This window comes from Arachis stenosperma, chromosome 1 (genome assembly GCF_014773155.1).
Source record: "Arachis stenosperma cultivar V10309 chromosome 1, arast.V10309.gnm1.PFL2, whole genome shotgun sequence".
Classification (NCBI taxonomy): domain Eukaryota; kingdom Viridiplantae; phylum Streptophyta; class Magnoliopsida; order Fabales; family Fabaceae; genus Arachis; species Arachis stenosperma.
Genome location: NC_080377.1, coordinates 8,998,747 through 9,021,618, shown reverse-complemented (window position 1 = coordinate 9,021,618; position 22,872 = coordinate 8,998,747). Strand labels below are relative to the sequence as shown.

The window sequence follows — 22,872 nt, the reverse complement described above, 5'->3', positions numbered from 1 at the left end:
TTTTAGGAGGGAATTGGGAGAAAGTCGCGTAGTGGCAACTTCTTGAAACCCTTGTTTGGTGAAAAATTGTGGAATTATACTTATAACTGGTTGCGCTTTAGAACGATTAGGATTTGGTATCTTATTAAATGCCTGTATGTTAATGATTTATGCCTGCAGTTGTTTTCTATATGAAAACTGTTGTATTTATTTTATAGATGTCGCTGAATTAAGTAGAAGCTTTGCCAAATTATCGTTTAAATTGTTTAAAACGTATTTAGTTTATCAGAAAATAATAATTGTATGCGATGGGAGCTTCTAATTATAGGGGACACTCTGCCGATTTTCTAAAAACTTAAATAATTGTTTTGTTCTTTTAATTATGGGGTGTGTGTTTTAATATGATTCCAAGTCATCGTATATGAATGTATGAGAGGGATAACGATGGTCGGGGGTGTAAAACCCAAATTCTTTGAGGGGGTTGACACATTTGTCACGCATGTTTTCAGCATGGAACCCTATATGTTCGAAGGGGTTTCTAGGTCTGTGCCAAAAGTGTCGGCTGACTAAGTAGTTAGAACCTACGAACATAACGTTTCACCTCTATTGTAACTAGTTCAAAGATGGGTAATGGATGTGGACGGAACACGGAAAAGTGGATGAGCAGGAAATTAACTGGTCTGTCTTTAATTTAAATAGATTCGGTTGTCAATCAACGAGGTTCGGGTGGTAAGAGACTTAAATATAGATGAAATGACTTGGGAGACTAACCAAGCGAGATACAACGAAATGGTGTATGATGCAACAGAAGTGAATGAATTGGAAGAGCCTGAAGAAGAGTCTAACCCGGAAGTAAAGAGGTTTTTATCATCTGTCAGAAGCTGCTGCACTAACCTTTGTACGATGGGTATTAAGTTGGAGTCAAATCATATCCAAGAGTCTTTTGATAACTGGGCCACCCTTTGCAGCGAATTGGTACCTATAGGGTCATCTAGCATCCTCCGAAACCTCTACGAAGCAAACAAGCCAATTTCAAAATTGGATCAAATGCAGTGAAAATTGATTGTTGTTTGAATGGTTGTATGTTGTACTACAAGACGGATGTAGAACTTAACGAATGCAGATTCTGTAGATCACCGAGGTTCCAAATCGAGAGAGAACATATTAGTAAACGTCGGTTAAAGATAATTCCTATGGAATGGGTGCATTACTTGCCTTTAATCTCGAGGTTGAAACGATTGTATGCATCGATGAGTTTGGCCCCGTACATGATCTGGCATGGTAGCAATAAGAGAGATGATGGGATCATGAAGCATCTGTCACACGGAGAAGTTTGGAAGCACTTTGACGGAGTCTATCTTACATTTGCAAGCGAGCCCAGGAATGTTAGACTAGCTTATGCTTTGACGGGTTCACACCCAATTCTAATTTTGGTAACGCGTACTTTTGTTGGTGGTAGTTATGACACCTTATTACCTGAATCCCGAAATGTACATGAAGAACCCGTACATGTTCCTAACTTGCATCATACCTGTTCCTAGCAATCTGAAAGCCAAAATAGATGTCTTCTTGCAGTCTTTGATGGATGGGTTACAGGAATTGTGGATCCATGGTGTACAAACGTATGATATTTCGACGAAGACAATCTTCCAACTGCGAGATGCGTTAATGTGGACCATTAAAGATTTTTCTGCATAGGACATGTTATCCGGTTGGTCCATGCATGGCAGAATGGCGTGTCCCATTTGTATGGAGGATGCAAAGGCATTTTAGTTGACGAATGATGGCAAGAATTCGTGGTTTGATTGTCATCGAAGATTCCTCAACATAGATCATCCTTTTTGGCATAATAAGGACTCCTTCAAAAAGAATAAGGTTGGACACGAAGAGGCACCCAAGAGGTTGGGTGGTAGGCAAGTTTGGCAGCGTGTCAGAAGAATCCTAAAGATCGTCGACGGGGCAGGGGTGAGACATCCGGAATATGGCAGGGAGCATAGTTAGACTAAACTAAGTATATTTTGGGAGTTACCTTATTAAAAAGACAACTTGGTTCGACATTGTCTTGATGTGATGCACATTAAAAAAACGTGTTTGATAACATCATGTACACAGTAATGGATGATGAGCGAACAAAGGACAATGATAAGACTATGTTAAACTTGATAGACATTTGCAGGTGGCCAAATCTGAACTTAAAGAGACTTGGTAACAGACAGTGGGCTTAACCAAAGGCGGTGCTCTCTCTAACGGAAGAGCAGAGGCAAAATATTTGTAAGTGGATTAGAGGATTAAGGTTTCCTGATGATTATACCTCTAACTTGGGCAGGTGTGCAAACGTGTCACATGGTAGGCTTGCTGGGTTGAAAAGTCATGATTGTCTTGTATTCATGGAGTCTTTGCTTTCGATCGCATTCAGAAAACTTCCAACCAACATTTGAAAACTCTTGACAGAAATAAGTGAGTTCTTCAGGGAGTTATGTACTATGAAACTGAGCAAGAATGACTTTACAGTGATGGACAAGAACATTCCCATCATACTTTGTAAGCTAGAGAAGATATTTTCTCCATCATTTTTTGACGCCATGGAACATTTAGCAGTCCATCTACCGTACGAAGTAATACTATGTGGACCAGTCCAATTTCAATGGATGTTCCCATTTGAGATAAGAGGATGATTGGTCCATTCAAGTGCACCATGAAGAATAGAGCTCCGATTAAGGACAGCATCTGCAAAGCATTTCTGGCCAAGGAAATTTTCGCATTTTGCTCCTTCTATTTTCAATCTCATGTTAAGTCACGTTGAGTAAAGGTTGCAAGGAACAATGAAAGGGAAAAATCCTTGTCATGTGGAAGGAGATCAACATCGTACATTTGCATGTGTTGCTTAACTATGACCAAGTCTTACCCTACCTATGTGAGTTTTATAAGTTTTCGTAAATATTGCAACCAGTAACATACTAGCTTCCTAATCTACTTAAAACTTTGTTGTTCTATTCTATCATACAGGTTATTTCGTGAGGCAAATCCAGAGACATCATTGACCAATTTTCCATGTTGGTTCCGAGAATACATCAGCGTACAACTAACTGACATAACATATTCAAAACTAGTTGCACTTAGTTGGGGCCCATTGAATAAGGCAACTAGCTACCTGATCTACAATGTTAATGGATATCGGTTCCATTCCTTACAATGGTTGATTGAAAAGAAAATAGATAATACCAGAGTTTGGGTTCGTGAGGATTCAGGTGGGATCCATTCTGATTGGTTTGGTGTGTTGCACAATATAATTGATTTACAATATTTCTGTTGCACCACATACCAGGTGTGTGTTTAAATGTGAATGGTATGATTCAAGTTCGTGACAAAGAACACGAAAGCACAAGGACTATGATATCACTGAAGTAAATATAACCAGAAAATATATGTACTACGATCCTTTTATTCTACCTCAAAATGCATGTCAGGTATACTATTTATCTTATCCGGGTTCATGCAAGTCTAGTTGGGTGGTTATGATTAAGATTAAGCCAAGAGGACGCATTGAGTCTGATGATACGATAGAGGGTCAGGAACCTTACCAAATTGACGACCCAACTCCTTCGAACGGTGATTGATACCGATGAGCCGATCTCCCTTCGGTCTGCCGTTATGGATAATTACATCATTAACCTTGGACTAGATGCCGACGCACTTCCAGCAGAGGATGACGATCTTCAAGAAGAAGACGGGATCGATGGCGACGAAGAAAAGGAAGATGAGTTCTATGATAATCAGGAAACTACATCAGAAGACAAGGATGGTGAACCAGAGGAAGAAGATGATGAATCTAACTAGGGTTGATGTAAACATAGTTTTTTGATATGTACTTCTTTAAGAAACTTTGCATGTTCATAACATATGTTTCAGTGAATGTAAACATAGTTCTGTGAATGTAATATAGTTAGCATTATTTCAGATATGTCAGTTACCATCATTCGGTATTTGTAATTTAATTTTTTCGTACTTCACATCAGGTTTGAAGCACTATTTCGATTGTTTATTATCAGGGTACACTAAAAATGGACGAGAAAAGATAATTTAAATTTTTTAAAAAATACTACCATCAGAATTACCGTCGGAATATTCTGACGGTACCATTATTATTTTAAAAAAAAAGTTTAAATAACATTTTCGTCGGTATCAGCGTTAAATAAATCCGTTGGTAATATGGCGAAAAATCGTACGAAGTGGCGCTAAATGTTACCGTTGGATTATTCCGACAGTAACGTCGACGAAGGATTCGTTTTCATTTTATTATATTCCTTCAAAAAATCTGACGATAATTATTGTTGGACGCAATAAATTCGACGGTGAACGTTTATCAGCGAGGTTTAAACCGGCTGATATTTTTCGACAATAAATCTGATGGTACCATGATTTTCATCAAATTTATTTGATGAATTCAATAATAAATCTGACGGTATTCAACGTTTTTCTTATAGTGAATAATAATATTTTAAAAAATATTATTAAAAGTAAAATAATACTTTTTATTATTTAACAATATTTTTTAAATTTTATTTTTAAATAAAAATATTACTAAAAATATAAAAAAATATAACTTTAATTTTAATAATACTTTATAATTGTCGTAACCGCCATAAATATAAGCATGTTACAATTCACCATATATTACATTCCCCTACTGCAATTATCTAGTCTAGTCGTCCTTGATGATCATCTTTTATTCTTCTTGTTGATGAATATCCCATGTTATCATTTGCAATATCAGAAGATCAATGTGTCACCAAACTCTGATAAATGCTACACACAGAAGAGATATTAAGACACATTTTTTTTGTGTTCTTAAGAAAATCTTTTATATTAAAATTTTAATTTTGGTATTTCCTTTTCATTCCTTAAAGCTCTTGAATTAGATATTGTTTTATCTAAAATCTCTTAAACTTGTATTTATTTATTAGTAAGAAATGATTTTTTGAGTTAGGCATTGTATCTTAAGTCATATGGTTTTCACTCAAACTAATTAAGTGCAACTAATGTAGGACATCATCATCACACTTAAAAGCTAATGCATGCACCTAATTTTATCAAAGTCCTTTTTCAATAGTTATTTATCACAAATAAACGTTAACATTATCAAAGGCTTATGTAATCAAGTCTCTATATCCATAATATGTAACTCATATATGTATCATATCATTGCCAAATAAAAAATTTAAAAACATATTCGTCATTTTATTAAAACTCGACAAATTTATGGACAAGTATTACTTTCCATGATAAAAATAACAAAGTTTTTAGCATTTAATTTATATGGGAATATAATAATAATAAAAAAACTAAAAACAATCGGATCACTTATTGCTCGAATTTTCTCTCTTTTTCGCTCACTTTTGATGAAATTTTTTAAGCTTACGTGGAGAGTCATTGCTTCTCAACTTCTAAAGCAGCCATGATCCTCCTTTCTCTTTTTTTTTTTTGTCTTTTTTTCTCTCTTAGTTAGGGTGCATATGAATCGGATAAAATCCGCATATCCGTAGTAATTATCCTCATCCAATTTGCATTTTGTGGATATTATTCGATCCGTAGAGCTATCAGATCGGATCAAATCCAATCCGCACTCTTGTAGGTTCGGGTGACGGGTATTAGAGCGATACCCTCAAATTTGCACTTTTAATAAATAAATAAATAAATATATAATTCAATAATATATAGCTAACTTAAAAAATCAGAAACCCTACCCTAATTCTCTAAACATTTCATTTCAGCATGCATCTTTCTCACTCGTCTCCCTCCCTCTGCTCTTCATCTGCTCCTCATCTCATCAATGACCATCATCGGCGTCCACTGCTTCTTCATTCACTCGCAGTCTCATAGCCGTGTTCCATTGCCAGTCTCTCAGCATCATTGCCTCGCCATCTCGCATCTGCCTCGCCTCGCCGTCTGCTCTTCTCTTCCTCATCACCCAGCCTGGTTGCCATCGCGCCACCTCTCTGCTTTTGTTCTCGCCTTCATCATCCTCTATTATTGCCGCTGGCTCTCATCCTCTATTTGATTTGCTTCTGTTCTTCATAACATTCTTTTCTGTGCTGATGTGTTGATTTTTTTTCTGGAAATGTATTATAGTAGTTGTAATTTATTTATTTTGGGGGTAAACATTGATGTTTAATTTTAATTTAGGGTTTCAATATTTTTTAAATTTTGTTGATGTTTTTCTTTTCATGTCTATTTTTTTAATTTTAAATTTTTTAAATGCAAGTTTAATTTTTTATTATTTTCAAATTTTAAAACAATTTTTTCAATCGGATATATCTAATATCCAATGCTAATTTTGCTGATCGAATCCGAGCTAAAAAATACGAATATTGGATCCGATCCGATGATCTTTGTGCAAATTAGACCGAAATTTTGTTCATATCCAATCCGATCCTTGTGCAGTCCTACTCTTAGCTTTTACCTCTATCTTTTCTTTTCTTCTATCCCTCCTCCTATCTCCCCCACCATTTTTCTGTTACTATCTTATTAGTCCTTTCTCTCCTTTTCCTTTTTTTTAATAGTTTTTCTTCTCTTCTTCCTTCTTCTTTTCTCTAACTTCTATTTTTTTTTCTTTTAGAGATTTAGATATAGATCATCTCAAAATAATTTTTTTGTGATTATTGTCTCTTCTTTATAGCGTATTAGTCTTTTTTAATGATTATTTTGGATATGTTATTATACGTCTGGGATGAATATATAATGAAAAAAAATTTTTGTTCATAGAAATATTTTCATATCTATTTAGAAAAAAAATGGTATTTTTTATGTTGTAACATTTTTTCTGTAGAATTAAAAACAAAAGAGATTCATATTTATTTTTGTTTTTATTTTATAATATTTTTTGTAATCAAATATTATGTATGTTTCTTTCTAATTTATAGTTTAACATAGAGATTATCTATTTTTTTTCTTAGATTTAGATGTAACGTTTTTTCTGTTATTTATAAGTGTTGTTTGATTACTTCTTTAAACGAAAGTTTTTCTTCTATAAAAATAAAACTTCTATGGACATAAATACTGGCTTTAGATTGTTTTAGAATAGTAAAATTTCAACTGATTAAAAATTTAATAAAATTATAAAGACTAATAAAATAATTAAAATTAAAATTTAATTAATTAAAAGTGTTGTGTCTATATTCCAATTCCTTTTTACAATTCTTTTTAAGCTAAATAATTTGTTTATATTTTTGCATCATATATATGCCATTTAATTAACCTCTTACTAAGTATTATTATATAAAAATAACAAACGAAAAATTATATGTCATAAAATGGCTTTAACAAGAAGATGGACGATCAAGGGTTGGTGGGGGGAAGAAGCACAAGTTATTTTTAATTAAAACTTCTTATAATTAATTGTGTTACTATCTTTTTATATGCTTAATAATAACCGACCCTTTTACCTATATAAAGCAAGAAACAAGTTTGATAACAAAAAATTTTCAGCCATAATTAGCTAAAAGTTTCTATAATTTACTTTATTTATATAACTTAATATTAGTTTTATTTTTTATCTTATACTCTTATTATTTCACTTATCATATTTTTATCAATTTTACTTATTAATGATATTAATTATAATATCATATTCCTTAATACTTAATATTCTTTTTATAATTTAATTTTTATATTTAAGAATACATTAAATAATAATAATAATAACAATAATAATAAGAATGGACAGTAATAATAATATACATTAATTGAGTTAATTACACTTGATTCTTTGTTTCCCTTAAGGTATTTAATATCAATCAATAAAAATACGAAAAATCATTAATTTTTTGATTTCGTTAAAGCATTTACTTGCACGTGATTCTTTGTAATATATACCTTCCATTAATTTAATTATGATCATTCAAAAATCATGACTATAATACCATTGCAAGCAGAATAGTGTATAAGTCAAGAAATTTTACAAGAAGTCGCATTTATCGTTGCAAATAGTATGACATTTGAATTCGACCTTAATACGATATCTATGGTAGAAGATGCTGATGAAGAATTTGAACAATAGGTGGACTCACCCAACGAAGTTGTTGTCAGTAAATCAATTCTCGAGAATATAAAAAATCACACTAACTTTGATGAGGTATGGTAATAAACTGGCGGACTCACCCGACGAGGTTGTTGTCAATAAACCAATTCTTGAGAATATGAAAAATCACACTAGCTTTAATGATGTATGGTAATAAACTGATTTAATTTTTTTTGTGCTTTTATGTGTATTTATAATTATATTGTATACTAACTAAATTCATACACATAACATTCATAGGTATATATACATAACATCTATAATTACATACAACTAACATCTAAAAATTAAATTCATGTTTATTAGATATTACATCCATACACATATCATTTTTTAGTTATTGCATATATAAATATAAAGTTAACACATATATTTTTTAAATTTTTATCATAATTGAATTTTAAAAAAATCAAATTATTAAATTAATTTATTCAATTGATAAATTTACACATAACATCTATAAATTTATACACATAACATCCATAATTTCATGTTAATAACATCCATAATTTGTATTCATAATATTTATAATTTCATACCTATAATATTTATAATTAATAAATTTTTATAATTAATATTATCAAATTTTAAACTATTTGTCTTATTGTATTTTTCAAATTATCTCATATGTGCATTAATAGGCCATGATTTTAATTATTTTAATATTTTTATTTAATATTCATATGTATGGTTATTTATTGATTTTAATTTGACGAGTCAATAATTATTTTTAAAAAATTATTTTTTAATTTTTGTTTATATTTTATATTTTATTTTTTATTTTTTAATAGTCTATATATAAAATATAAGTTGTATAGTAGAATTATTGCATTTTAATGGATAATAATGTGATTGAGAGATGTTATGAATTTGATTTAGAAGAAATTGAAATTAATTTTAAAAAAAACATTAATAATTCCAAACATACAGCAAAATAATAGATAATAAAAAAGATAAATAATAAAAAAGTGTATCTCACTTACTTATAAAAAAATAAAAATTTTTATATAATATTCTTATATTATAATTATTTTTTGGCTATCTAACATCACCCATAAAGCAAATGCATGCAGCAAATACTAAATGACAAAATGTTAAAAAATGCACCATATATCTTCATAACTTTATATACAAGCAGGAAACTTCCGCACAACATGGTAACCCCAATTCACTAAAACTCAATCAATAAATAATATTGCCACCATAATATTCTGAAAGAGACACAACCTTTGCAAAAAGTTGTCAGTAATTTCTTAATAGAAATTAAAGCCCCATTATTACACTAGCTTTGCTTCAAAGAAACCTCCCAAAAAAATTTCAATTATTATTATTGTTATTATTATTAGTTAAATTTTGATATATTAATAATATAAAATATTTTATACAATTATTTAATTATATTTATCTTTTGGATAATAATTCATACGATTAATATAAAAAATAATTATTTTATTGACGTATTATTATATAATTAAATACACATATAAAATTATTTTATACTGACATATAATATATTAAAATTAAATTCTATTATTATTATTATTATTGATTAATTGAGTGCACAGTTTTTGTTAGGCTCATCACCAGTCAAATTTAAAGCTAAGAAAATTATATGTTTGATTATTTTTTTTTTGGTTTATCCAAACGATATCCTCCAACTCGACAGATTAAGAATTAATCCGTTGTGGATCTGAGCTCCATTTAAGAATTTGTCGTTGGCCAATGAGTTGCTGCACGCACAAAATGCACAAGGCGGATTATATGTTTGATTATTGACGCTCAATAATTCACATAAAAGACAGACAAAAAGTTTGGTCCATATAGTAAAACTGGTTAGTGTGTCGTCGTTATAAGATAGGCCTAGTAACACTAGATTCTATTGAACCTAGATTTTAGAATCTAGATTTTCTAAATTAAAAACTCGTGGTTAATACGTGAAGTTGATTTTTCTTCCTTGTTGACCACGTAACTAATATATAGAAATTATTACATAGTACTTAGAAATATTCATGGTATAATATTTGTAAGTGTTTATCAACTCTCATTCAATTTCTTAAATTAAATTGTAGGGTTGATTTCAGCTCATTCAGCTATAATCGCAACTCTTTATGTCTCTTTAATTTGTTGTTGCATTAAAAAGAAAAAGAGTATAAAACAAAAGGCAATTATGGAATGAGCTAGCAAGCATGTCATTGTCCAAACATTAGTGTATATATATTTAGATAATTAGATTATTGGAAACTACTATTTATAAAGAAAAAAAAGTTTTAATTATTTGCACTGAAGGGATTGACTGATAATGAAATTAAATTAAGGAAAATAAATAAGAAAGATGTGTAGCTACTTATTAGCTAGAATTGATGTCCAATAAACATGCATGAAAGGTAATTTTGATATAATAGAATAATAAGAGACTACAAATATATAATAACTGACTTTAAAATTTATTTTTTTAAGTTTAATCTCATTCCACAATGCTTTATATAAATATTTTTAAGTTTATTATTTTAAAAAATTTTGGTAACTTGTTATTAAGAAAATTTTAATTTTTATTATAGTAAGTATACACAAAATAAATAAAAAATTAATTAAGTGTTGTTTTTTATTAAAATTTTTTAATTAATATCTTCCTCTTTTATTTTATCATTATCATATTTTTTTTTTTAATTTTCAATTTTCATTCATGAAGTCGAATCGCAACAATCACCATCCATATATGCAAAAATCCATCCGTACAGGACTATATAGAAATTCTATCCATTTCCACAGTGCTTTTTACTTTATGAATTTTGTAATTGTCTGAATTTTTATTTTTATTTTCTTACTGAGGTTTTCTTTTAGTCAATATTTTCTAAATAGTATTAGAAAATATTTAGTTTTAAAAATGAATACATAATAAAATTAAGTAAGGATAATGCTTTATGAATGTAAGAAATAAATCACTACATTTTTATGCAATTTTATAAATACTAAATATTAACTATTAAAGTTATTATATTTTTTTTTGTATATATTTATATTTATTTTGTATCTTTATATTTTTGATGATATGATCTATGATAGGGGTGTCTTTGGATAATTTAAAATCAGCATAAAATGTGAAAATAAATAGAAAAATCAAAGGATAAAAACGCCTATAAATAATTATATAAGTATATAACAACCCTATATTGTAAAAAAAAAAACAAAAAAAAAAACTCAACGAGAAGATACATATAAAATGGTGAAAGATACATTTTGTACTAACAGTGGTGCAAAGATATTTTAAGACTGAATTAAGAGAATACAACGACTCTTAATATGTGACATCTATTCCTTATATTTTGGTACCTTTTTTTTTAATTTCTCATATAGCAAACTGACCCCAAATATTAGCAGAAGAACAATTTTATGAAGAAGAGTTTTTTGTGCAAGAAACTAAATATATCAGTGTATAATTTATTTTAAAAAATTAATAAAAATAAAATGACACACTTTTTTATATAAGTATCTAATTATTCTATTAAAGAGAATCCTTATTTCTTCATCATAGCATGCACCTTAGCAAAATTATTGTCATTTCTATGCTTAAAAATTGTTTTATATTAAGGAGGCTAGAACAATAATAATGATTTTATATAATATTTGGGGACAATTTATTAAACACACAAAATAAATAAAAAAAATAATTAGAATCAAAATCTAAGAAATAGATGCTATCCATTAAAATTTCTCATATTTACATATTTTTAACCACTAGACTAACTCAATTTGGTTAACAAACGAGTGAGTTAATAGCTCAACTAATGGTTTTCTTTTTGGGAACTTGGCAGAAGCCCAATAGTTGAGCCCAATACTTCAAAACAAAAAAAGAAAGGAGAAGATATCTAAAACCCACGTGAAAACTAAACGCAGCGTTTTGAAGAAACAAGAAATAAAAGGGTTTTTGATTCCATCAGCAGAGAGACAGAGAGAGAAAGAGAGAAACGAGAAACGCAAACCAAAGAGGTCTCACTCTTCCGCTCACATTTCTCAAATTCATACTCATACTCGTTCTCGCAGGTTCCTTTCTTCATTTACTTTTCCCTCCTTTGTTTTGCATTCAGTTTACTTCATTTTTTTTTCATTTGCGTCGATTTCCCCCTTTTTGAGTTTTACGATTCGATATTTGTTTGTTGTTAATGGGTATGGATCTTCGATTTGTGCAATTTCTTGTTATGCTTGTTCATTTGTTGTATGAAAGTAGTTTCCAGTAATTTCTCATTTACATGCTTAAAAATGTTTATATTAATAATTTGTTTATCGTTGAATCGATAAATCCTTTGTTGAGGTTTTACCATTATTTAATTCTTTTGTTGGTGGTATACTTGAGGATTCTTCTTAGAAGAACAGGAATCTTGTGGGTTTGGAGTTAGGGATTCTTTTACTGCCTTATCTTAATTTGGTTGTCAACTTATTTTGCTGATATTCCCCATAATAATTACTTTGCTAATTCTATTTTACTTGGGATTCAGTAACCATGGCTGATGAACCACAAAATGATATGAAGGAGGAGGTTGCAGAGGTAAATCTATGTTCCCTTCAACTTTTTTTTTTTTTTTCCTTTGTAGATTTATGTATGCTAGGATTTACTATATATTTTTCACTTGATTATGTGTGGAGGTCTATTCAAAGTTGCAAACATATTTCAAGCTTTAGACGGTTAAATGCCATGTCTGGTTCTGCTAGGAATCTGGTTTAATTGGTAGTTTGATCTGTGGCAGATTACCCCATTTGATCCTAGTAAGAAGAAGAAGAAAAAGAAAACTACAATCATAGATCCTGCAGATGATCTGGACAAGTTGGCTGAGAAGACTGAAAATTTAACAGGTACCTCAATTGGAAAAGGCTGTCAGGTATCTAGTTTATAATTGTGGTTATATATGGCTGATTTCTAGCTTTTCACTTATAGTGGCTGAAGGCGTTGAGAGTACATTTGCTGGTTTGAAAAAGAAGAAGAAGAAGCCTGTAAGTCATACTGACTTTTTGTGTGCTTATATTAATGAACAATTATGGTTGGAAACAATTCTGTATTTGATATGTCTTGTTTATAGGTTGAAATCAGCAACTTAAATGAAGAGAGTGGAGATGCAGTTGAAGATTTGGATGGTAAGTAGTTGGTTTTATTCATGTTAGTTCTACATACAAGCCTTAAAGAAAGCTTATTGGATGCTGAATATTTGATATATTCTTTGTCTAGATGCTGCTGAACAAGATGAAGGAGACCCAATTTCCTTGCAGCCTCGTTATCCTTGGGAAGGGAGTGACCGTGATTATCAATATGAGGAGGTATATGATATTTTATATGTTTTCTGCTATACTACAAATATGCCTTAACAGCTCAAATAGCTAGAGGTAGATGAAGACCTTGAAAAACCATTAGGCAAAAGCATTAATAAATGGTTAAAACTACGTATCATTCATGATATAATACTATGGTGTTGCCTAATTCATGTTGCCTCATCTAATAGTAATGCAACAAGTTATTGGTTGTTGTGGATCCCTTTTCTATTTGACATTAGTTTCATAGGCTGTGGTTTGGCTTTGAGGTTTTAAAATGGGTTGTTTTTAGGAATGGTTTATTTGCTGCAGATTTTTCAACTCATAAGCATGTTGACCATTTAGTTGCACATGCCTCTGCAATATTCAGGTGTCATAAGTTCTGCATCTAACCCATGTTTGGGATACTAATGAAGGAATGAAATGAAATTTTGTTAATCTTATGTGGAAGTAATTATAAAGGAACAAAAGGAAGCATTAATATTGCTTGGAGATTATAGTTTTTACTTTACTCTTTTCCACTCTAATCTTAGTTTCCCCTGAGTTCTTGTACATTCTATTCCCACCTACTTGGATAAGGCTTAGTTATCATTCAAACAAGGGAGTTTATTTCCTTTTCTATTTACCTCGACTCCTGTCATCAAATTATGTTTTAAGGGTGCTTTATCCTTATTGGATCAAGGTGTGCCTCTTTTGTGTGATCAAATGGTGTCATTGTACTTTTGTCCTGAAGCCTTTTTTTTAAAAAAATGGTTTGCTGCTTCTTGTTTGATGAGTTTTACAAATGTCTTCTATTTTCATATGTCGTATTGTAATCCTTTTGTTATTTGAATATTTTTGTGCAGCTTCTTGGCAGGGTGTTCAACATTCTACGTGAGAATAATCCGGAACTTGCCGGCGACAGGCGGAGAACTGTTATGAGACCTCCACAGGTTCTTCGTGAGGGCACGAAGAAAACTGTTTTTGTGAATTTTATGGACCTATGCAAAACGTATGTTATTTTACTCATCTGTTGGATATCTCTGATGTCCATTTGGCCAACTATTTCTTTATTCTTTTATTTCTTCATTGCATCAACAACTAATCTTTACACTATCCATTCTCTTCTTTTCTTAATGTTTTGTTGCTCCCCAATCTTGTAGGATGCATCGACAGCCAGACCATGTTATGGCTTTCTTGCTTGCTGAACTGGGTACAAGTGGCTCTTTGGATGGACAGCAAAGACTGGTTGTGAAGGGAAGATTTGCACCAAAGAACTTTGAAGGAATTCTGCGACGATATATCAGTAAGTATTTGTTAGAATATATGATGCTGTATTATCACTCCTACTTTCTAGTATTATTTCTATAATAAATTCAACTGACTACATTTTGTTTGATGCCTCCTTGCATCTCCAATAGTCCTAATGTATCTTTTGGTTATTGCATTTCTGTGTTTCTGGTTTTGGGGTCAAAGGTTAACTTATTTTCTGTTTTTTTTTTTTAGATGAATATGTCATTTGCCTTGGGTGTAAAAGTCCTGACACAATACTTTCTAAGGAGAATCGTCTGTTCTTCCTTCGATGTGAGAAGGTAAAATTCCCATGTGCAAATCATCAAATGACATTAGTGTTTCTTCCTTTCTGATATCTTGTTTTCATTCAATTTGTGGTCAATGATGTGGCCAAAGGTGATCTCTATTGAATTCAAGGTATTTTGGTAATTTGCTTGTTCAAAATTAAATTAGGATCAGTGAACATGTTTTTGGTGTTCATAATGCTTATGCAGTTCTTTTCGTTTTGGTGGGGTTGAGTTTTGACAACTAAATACACTATTTTTTGTTTGATACATAAGAACCTTGCATACAGATTTCCATTGCTATTTAAAAAAATATTCTCCCTTTTCTTTGTCATCCATGTCTTTGGTTGTTTGTCTTACAAATTAGATAGGTGAACCATGTTATCTGCTGAGGAATTAGTTGCAGACTTATATGTAAGACAGAATAGGCATTGCACTGGATATCTTATAATTCTTGTTGTCTTGCAGTGTGGATCTGGAAGATCAGTTGCTCCGATCAAGGCTGGTTTCGTGGCTCGTGTTGGCCGTAGGAATGCGGGCACATGATTTGATCTGATACATATATGTAGACTGGCCGGGAAAATGATACCTTGTCCCAAAATTTTTTGGCTATGTATGATGGATTCTTTACTTCCGTTGAGGTTAATAGGGTTGTTTCTCTTTCCGGGGTTTAAACGTTATATCATGATCTTTAGAGAATGATGCATAACTAGTCTTGTCTCTTGTTTTGAGCTTGGACTACTTATTTTTGCCGATTAAACGAAAATCACAGCTGAGCGAGAAGTACGAAGCATTTCTGGGCTATCTAGTAGATCACAATCGTGTAAATTTAAGTATCGATAACATTGGCACCTTTTTACTTGTCACAATTGGAGCCATTGTATAAGGTGCTATCCAACTTTTGGTGAAACCGTAAAACGGGTATTTAAGATATCTATTAAAAGTAATTTATAAATAATTTGATTTTTTAATTTTAAAAATGTTTATTTAAAAAAATAATAAAAAAATTTTATTTAAGAGATTTTTTTTTAATTTTTTTATAAGCACTTAATAACTTTTTTAAAAATTATAATTTAATTTTAAAAATTATATCAAATATTAATATTATAATTTTTTTTAAGTTAAAAATTAAAAAAAATTACTTATGAATCTATCTAAACTGTCCTTAGTACTTTAAACCTTAATTACTTGCTTTGTTCTATTATTGACATGTATTTTATTTGTCATCTTAAACTCATATTTATAGGCTCATATCTGTTGTATCTTGCTTCAAATATATTCTGTTTTTCTATATAACATTCGTTTTTTATAAAATGTAATATATATCCCATGAAAATAAAATATAAAGTATTAAAAAGATTACGTAAATTTCAAATATAATTAAAGTCATCAAATTAAAAATTATAAGCAATCCTAAAGAAGTTTAAATTTATTAAATTAAATTTCTCAAATTCAATCATCTATCTCAAACACTTATTTGTGTATGTTTCAAAACTAGTCAACCTTTGAAAAATCGGGTCGGATTTGGCCAAATTGTCATCCCTTAAAAGATGGATTATTCGAGATCAAAACTAAAACCTATCCAACATCTCGCAATTCATGCCTTATTAAATTGTCATGTAACTTAAATTTCTTGTCTCGGTAGTTTAAAGATATCAATAAAAGTTGTTCGTCTGATTTTTACAGTTGCAAGCTTGATTTCATTTATGTTTTCTTTAAAATAAAATAAAATTGCTGAAACGATGTAGGATTAGTGATAATGAATTTCATTACAAGGTTTAATAATTTTGAATTCTGCATTTGTGGTTGAGGATTATAGCAAATTTTGCCTTTGCAGTTTTCCTTACAAATTGAAACATCAGGATGCAATCAATACGCCTTAAAAAAAAAGAAATTATATATAAAAAAAATTTAATTTTAATTCAGCGTTAATATAAATAATTTTATACATATATTTAATTACGTAATGCCACATAAAAATAGATATCTTTTATTACATACATAGTCATCTAAAAAGTAGATATAATTGGACACCTATATAAAATAGTTTACACTATTTAGTGTATTAAAATTAGACTCATAAAAAAAATTGAAATTAACACATAGTTCTACTACTCAATAGAAATACATAGGCTACAGAAATTATATACCCTATATACTGGTAATAGGAAAAGGAAAAATAAAAATGAAACTGCTTATTTATTTCTATATTTATAGAATAACATTAATCAAGACTATTGGCACACTGCAATATCTATGTGGAAGCTTATTTTATTTTATTTTATTTTTTTTACGTAGCTTCTTTGCATTTCATATTCTGCCCCTTTTACTCCATTCTAGATATGGCTTTGCAAAGAGTATCACATATTGAAGGTGGAAATGAAGGCCAATGTTGTTAGTGCTGAAACAATTGGCATGTATAATCTCCCATGCAAACTCGTGGCACCGTTGGGTTTAGTGTAAGATGTATTCAAAGCTGCATAAATATGGAAAACATGAGATGCTATAATCAAAATCATTTTATTCAGTCTTTTGATTGATTGAAAACAATTTTTTTTTTAAAAAAAATAAGGAATATAAGTGATATAACTAGCGATTACAATGAATAGAATATAATAGAGTTTAAATTTATGAGATATACATATATATATCAGGATACTGCTTAATTTCTATTATAAGGTAAATAAAGTGAGTCAATACAATTTTCTGCACAGATAGTTTGTATATAAAATACTTTATGATAACTGCTTTTAAGATATACAACAAACTTGGTTATGGGGAAAAAATGACAGACATAAAATTTATCTATCTAACAATTAAAATTTTGTTTACATTCATAAAATTAAGAACAAAATATTATATCTATCTCTTGTATCTGTAAATATAGAGAATCCAAAGGCATCATAATATCTAACAAGGAACCTGTATGTTGAATGCAAGCAGTTTGAATGGCGTTTTCAACGAAGGAGAGGGAAGCACCGGTCTCAAATGTGAAGCCATGAGGCTTGACGTCACGGACGCATCTGATGACGTCAAGGGTGTGTTGAGCACATCCACCAATACAGTAGTCAACGATTTCATTTTGGTTCACAAATACTGTACCGTTGAATGTCAACGTGTTATGTTGAGCGCAAGCTTCTGAATGCTGCACAATTGCATATACATCACCTTCAAAATTCTAAACAACGCTAGTTTTTTTATATAAATTAAAAAAATAATTAAATAACTATTTTAAAAATCATGCAAAATCTAATTGAAAGTTTGATTTTAGATTTTTTTTCATTTTCTTTCCTTTTTTTATTATTAGTATAGAAATAAAATTACCCAACCTTTAAAATTACCAAATTTTAAGCATGAATTTATTTTTTAGACGTACTTACATGCAAAAGGCTGCTTTGGAGATTCGGCCTCTACTCTCTAGAGCTTTTTGACAATAAATCAATCATATTTTTTTATTTTTCTCAAAATAATACTAATTTTGGAAATTTTTTTTACTTGTTATTTTTAAAGTTTGGTAGTTTACCCCAAAAATAAATCAATAATTTACAAAAAAATTTTTCAATCTTTTTCCTTATATTTGTTCCCTTTTTTATAACTAGTAATATTTTCTCTGTTTTTTAAATAATTATTATCTACTTTTAAATATATACATAAATTAATTTTATAGACTTGTCCTTATTATTAACTAGTTTTTCTATCACTCTACTAATATCTCTGCCTTTATTGTTGTTTTACTGATATTAATATCTTTGTCGTTCAATTTTCTTTCAGTCATTTTGTTAATAAATAGCGGTATATTTAAGAAAAGGGGGGGGGGGGATTAATTATTGTCACACGAATTTTAAATAAAATTATTTATGAAGTGAAATCTTTAAAGTGGACCAATGCATTGCAATTCATAAAATAAGATGAGAAAAATCATAGCTCATTACATTATTCATAATACAGAAGTATGCGCTCCTCCAACTCTCAAAGGGGCTCAGATTGGCGTTTCTCCTTGGTTCAGTTTTGTCTGCAAAGAAAAAATACACATGGAAGGGATAATTAAGTAATTATTGTTTGTTTCAATCTAATAAAGCTCATCAACTAATTAAAATACTAAAAATGACATATCATGATATTTTTCTTTAAGGATGTGTTTGTGAGAAAATATTTTGGAGGCAAAGAAGAAAAGAAAAGAATCAAATAAAATAAAAAAATTTCTCCAACATGTCAACTCAGAAACACACTATATATAATCTTGTGATAATTTAGGATTACTAACTCTCAGCATTAGTGGGACTAAGCAAGAACATCAAACATATTGCAAGAGAAAAGGAAAGAAGGAATTTGCTCTTGCCATGTTCCATTGCTTAATCAAATTATTATGTGAACAATATAATTTGTTGACTATTTGTTTGGTTTGAGTTTTGGCATTGAAGAAACAAAGCTGTTGGGAAGGTATATTTATATATGTATATGGAACATAGTAGGTTCTTGATGTTCAAAACTAGGTGAAAAGTTGTTCTATTACGCATATGCTAAGAATATGGAATAAAACATTTGATAATTGATATAAACAAGGATACATATTATTGTGCTATATGAACAAAACAAGATGGAAGCGTTGATCAAGGACAATATGAAAACAATGAGGAAAGAACATTTTGTCCGAAATTAAGACGTGGAATACAATGATTGTACCGCATTACTTGGACAAAAGGATAATGTCTGAAATTTATTAACCACTTTCCTTCAATTATTGCTTCTTTTATAAATATGGAAAATATCAAGACACAGATAAATCTGCTCATTTGCAAACATATTCGATATAATTAGTTTGCTTTGAGCTTAATTTTTTTTTTGCAACTAAAATGAACGAACCTAATTTAAATTAAATTTGTCTGGGTGATTTTTCATTATTATAATTTTCAAAACATAGATATTCTTCTATCGGAAGTAATCACATGCTTGAGCTATATAGAACCACCTGAGCGATCGACAAAGCTCTTTCCTTCATACAATGATAGTAATGATGATATCCTACATAAAATTATATTGTTTCGGCACGATAAAAATTTTAACTAATCTTATTCATACATTTTAATATAATTAAGAAGCTGAGAGAATATTATTACAATTGTAACGAAATATCCAACTGATCAATTTAATCAGATTAACAGAATCAGTCATTTAGCAAATCTAGTTTAACACAAAAAATCCATTCAAAATTGGTCAAAAACTGAATTTACAGAATCGGGCAAATCTAGTTCAAACAAAAAATCCATTAAAAATTGGTCAAAAACTGAACTAACAGAATCGGTCAACTTGGAAATTTAGTTTAAACAAAAAAAATATGTTAAAAATATTGGTCAAAAACTACTTAACCGTTTGAACATATATTTTTTGTATAAAAAACGATTTAAAAATTAATTAAAAAATAAGGAATTTTAAAAAATATATATAATATATTATTTTATTATATTTAACTCAATTGGAACTGAATTTTGATTATATTTTATATATAATAAAGGAATTTTGATTAAATGTCTAATCTTTAAACTTTTAATTTCACCAATAATCTTATGTAAATCTACATGACACATAGTTCATCATTGCTTAATAGAACAAATAGTTTAACGTACCAACATTAACGAATTAATTGTGCTTACCAAATAATAATTTCCATACTACATAGCTTTACTTATATATAACTAACATCAAATTTTACGTGAAAATCTTAACTTTGGTATCCATGCAAGAAAATTCAATTCTTTAGTAAAAAGAAAACCAAAAGTCTCTAACAAAACCCTATCTTTTCCTCTTATAACGGAAATCCTTTCCTGCTTTTAACAAAGTTAAGTTTAACATACCATCATTATGACCGTGTTTGTTATTGTTACCACATTCTAAACATAGAAATAATGTTAAAAAAGCAAAAGAAGACCTTTCACATTGTTTCTTTTTTTTCTTTTCTTCATATAAAAATCATCATTTTTTCTCCTAATCCTCATACAAACAACACTTGATTCCCCTTCCTCTTTCCCCCAACACCTGAACAAAAAAAAAAAAAAATCTGTTGGGGGAAGGTTTTTAAAAACTCAACATTCCACCTTTTTTTTCTGCGGAAACTTTTATCTTTGAATCTGAATCTTTTGACGCAGCGCGACGCTAATATATTTAATTATTTATATATATATAAAATAAAAGATGACTTTCAAGAAGCTGAAGAAGCGATGTACTCTAACCTCGGAGATGGAACACAATGTGAAGCGAATGCTGCAGCTAATTGAAGATGGTGGAGATTCATTTGCACAAAAGGCTGAGATGTATTACCAGAAAAGGCCAGAGTTGATTGCACTTGTTGAAGAATTCTATCGAGGATACAAATCATTAGCAGAACGCTACGATCATGATGTTCAATCATGTCATTCAGATAACGGTTCTGAATCACATGCATCAATGAATCCTCGCCGCGGTTCCAGCTATAGAGCCCCAGGGTTTGATTTCTTCCTTGGCTCTTCCAATGCTGTGAATAACAACAATTGTTTCTACGATGCAATTCACAAAGATGGAGACGGATCTTCGACTCTGACGGATTCCGACGATGAATCTTCGGATAATTCTTCTGTCCAGAGTTTTAATTCTGGATTCTACAGTGGTAGTGGCAGTGATAGCGGTATGAATAGGAGGATCTTGGAAGTGGAAATGGATTTTCCTCGGGATGAACATGAATTGAGGAATGTGAATGAGAGATTTAGGGTTTATGAGGAAGAAATTTACAAGCTCAAGGTTGAGCTTGAGAAATATAGATCTATGGAATTGATGAATAATTTGCATAATAATAACAATAATGTTACTGAATCATTATCACCGACACTGCAAATTTCATTGTTGAAGGATCAGATTAGCGTAGCCACTAAGGAATCCGAGTTTTGGAAAGTGAAATTCAACTCCGAGAAAAGAGAGCGCGTGAAGCTGAAAGAAAAGATGGCGGAGAAATCGCAATTGGAATCGGAGTTGAGAAGGGTTTTGGATGAACAGATTCAGTTGGAGGAAGAAATTAAGAAGATGGAATGCGAGATGGAGTTATTGAATGGAGAAATTAAGGGGAGAGAAAGGAACATAGAGGAACTGAATGGTGAAATTTGTGCCCTAAAAGAATTGGTGGTTTCAAAAGATGTTGAAATTAAGAAGATGGTGGAAGAGAATCAAAGGTTGAAAGATGAAATAATTGAAGGGGGTGAAGAGAAAAGAGAAGCAATAAGACAATTATGCTTCTCACTTGAACATTACAGGAATGGTTACAATGATCTTAGGCAAGCTTTCATAGGCCACAAGAGGTTCCCAGTTTTGGCTTCATAAATCATGATTAATAATTAATGATGAATAATTATGCATCATTGATTATTGTAAAATACTAGCATAATCTTCTTGTAATTTTTTTCCTTCTAATTCTGCATCTGAGATGTGTGACTTTCTTATACTTAGGGGGTGTAATTGTAATAAACATGACCCCAGGATAAGAAGGTGGATATGTGTTTTTACTGTGCATATGTTTATGCCACGTGTCATCCGATTCAGGTTAGGAGAAGGTTGTGTGTATGGGACCACCCTTTTGATTAGAGGGGGTTCCAATGATGAATAGAAGAGACTGGGAACTTTGCTTGGTCTGGTCTTTGGGACCTGCTGGCTGCTGTATATTTGGAGCCATTTAAAATGTATCAAAAAATAGGAAATAAAGAAAAAAAATGGAGATGTTTGTGTCTCCATCTTGTCTTTGACGTTAAGGGTTGGTGAAATATTATTATTGCAACGTTTAATTTATGTTGAGTCTCCCTTTTATCTTTATCATTGTTTTATCTAAATTTATGTATGTTCTCGCTTCTTCAATATATAAAGATTATTATCTTGAATTTGATTCACTTTTAGTAAGTATATATAATATATAATCTTTGATAGCAACAATGTTGAATTGTAAGT

At 30.2% G+C, this 22,872-nt stretch overlaps 2 protein-coding genes across 3 annotated transcripts; one reads left to right on the top strand and one right to left on the bottom strand.

Moving 5' to 3' along the window:
- Positions 1 to 11,959: 11,959 nt before the first annotated feature.
- LOC130937820 (eukaryotic translation initiation factor 2 subunit beta-like) lies at positions 11,960 to 15,676 on the top strand. Its single transcript, XM_057867111.1, has 10 exons — positions 11,960 to 12,097; positions 12,550 to 12,599; positions 12,799 to 12,904; positions 12,987 to 13,042; positions 13,129 to 13,183; positions 13,275 to 13,363; positions 14,200 to 14,345; positions 14,497 to 14,639; positions 14,840 to 14,925; positions 15,379 to 15,676. Exons 2-10 carry the CDS (start codon positions 12,555 to 12,557, stop codon positions 15,454 to 15,456), a joined length of 804 nt encoding a protein of 267 aa, XP_057723094.1. The 5' UTR covers positions 11,960 to 12,097; positions 12,550 to 12,554; the 3' UTR covers positions 15,457 to 15,676.
- A 1,361-nt stretch (positions 15,677 to 17,037) lies between these two features.
- LOC130963050 (uncharacterized) lies at positions 17,038 to 22,344 on the bottom strand. 2 transcript variants are annotated; one of them, XM_057889202.1, is made up of 5 exons: positions 21,138 to 22,344; positions 19,175 to 20,943; positions 18,843 to 18,922; positions 17,833 to 18,055; positions 17,039 to 17,386 (listed from the first exon to the last, which is right to left on the bottom strand). In XM_057889202.1, the coding sequence occupies exons 2-5, from the start codon at positions 19,257 to 19,259 to the stop codon at positions 17,271 to 17,273; spliced, it is 504 nt and encodes a 167-aa protein (XP_057745185.1). In that variant the 5' UTR covers positions 19,260 to 20,943; positions 21,138 to 22,344; the 3' UTR covers positions 17,039 to 17,270. The 2 variants fall into 2 exon arrangements, 1 of the variants encoding a protein (XP_057745185.1); XR_009079800.1 differs by lacking the exon at positions 19,175 to 20,943 and having other exon boundaries at positions 17,038 to 17,386.
- Positions 22,345 to 22,872: the final 528 nt, after the last annotated feature.

Excerpts from the sequence above, each read along its gene's own strand:
- LOC130937820 (XM_057867111.1), top strand. The coding sequence starts at position 12,555 with ATGGCTGATGAACCACAAAATGATATGAAGGAGGAGGTTGCAGAG. Across the intron at positions 13,184-13,274 it reads TGCAGTTGAAGATTTGGATG|ATGCTGCTGAACAAGATGAA; the intron begins GTAAGTAGTTGG and ends TTCTTTGTCTAG. Across the intron at positions 13,364-14,199 it reads GTGATTATCAATATGAGGAG|CTTCTTGGCAGGGTGTTCAA; the intron begins GTATATGATATT and ends ATTTTTGTGCAG.
- LOC130963050 (XM_057889202.1), bottom strand. The coding sequence starts at position 19,259 with ATGGAACATGGCAAGAGCAAATTCCTTCTTTCCTTTTCTCTTGCAATA. Across the intron at positions 18,923-19,174 it reads TAGTCCCACTAATGCTGAGA|ACAAAACTGAACCAAGGAGA; the intron begins GTTAGTAATCCT and ends TTTTCTTTGCAG. Across the intron at positions 17,387-17,832 it reads TGCTTGCATTCAACATACAG|CTTTGAATACATCTTACACT; the intron begins GTTCCTTGTTAG and ends ATATTTATGCAG.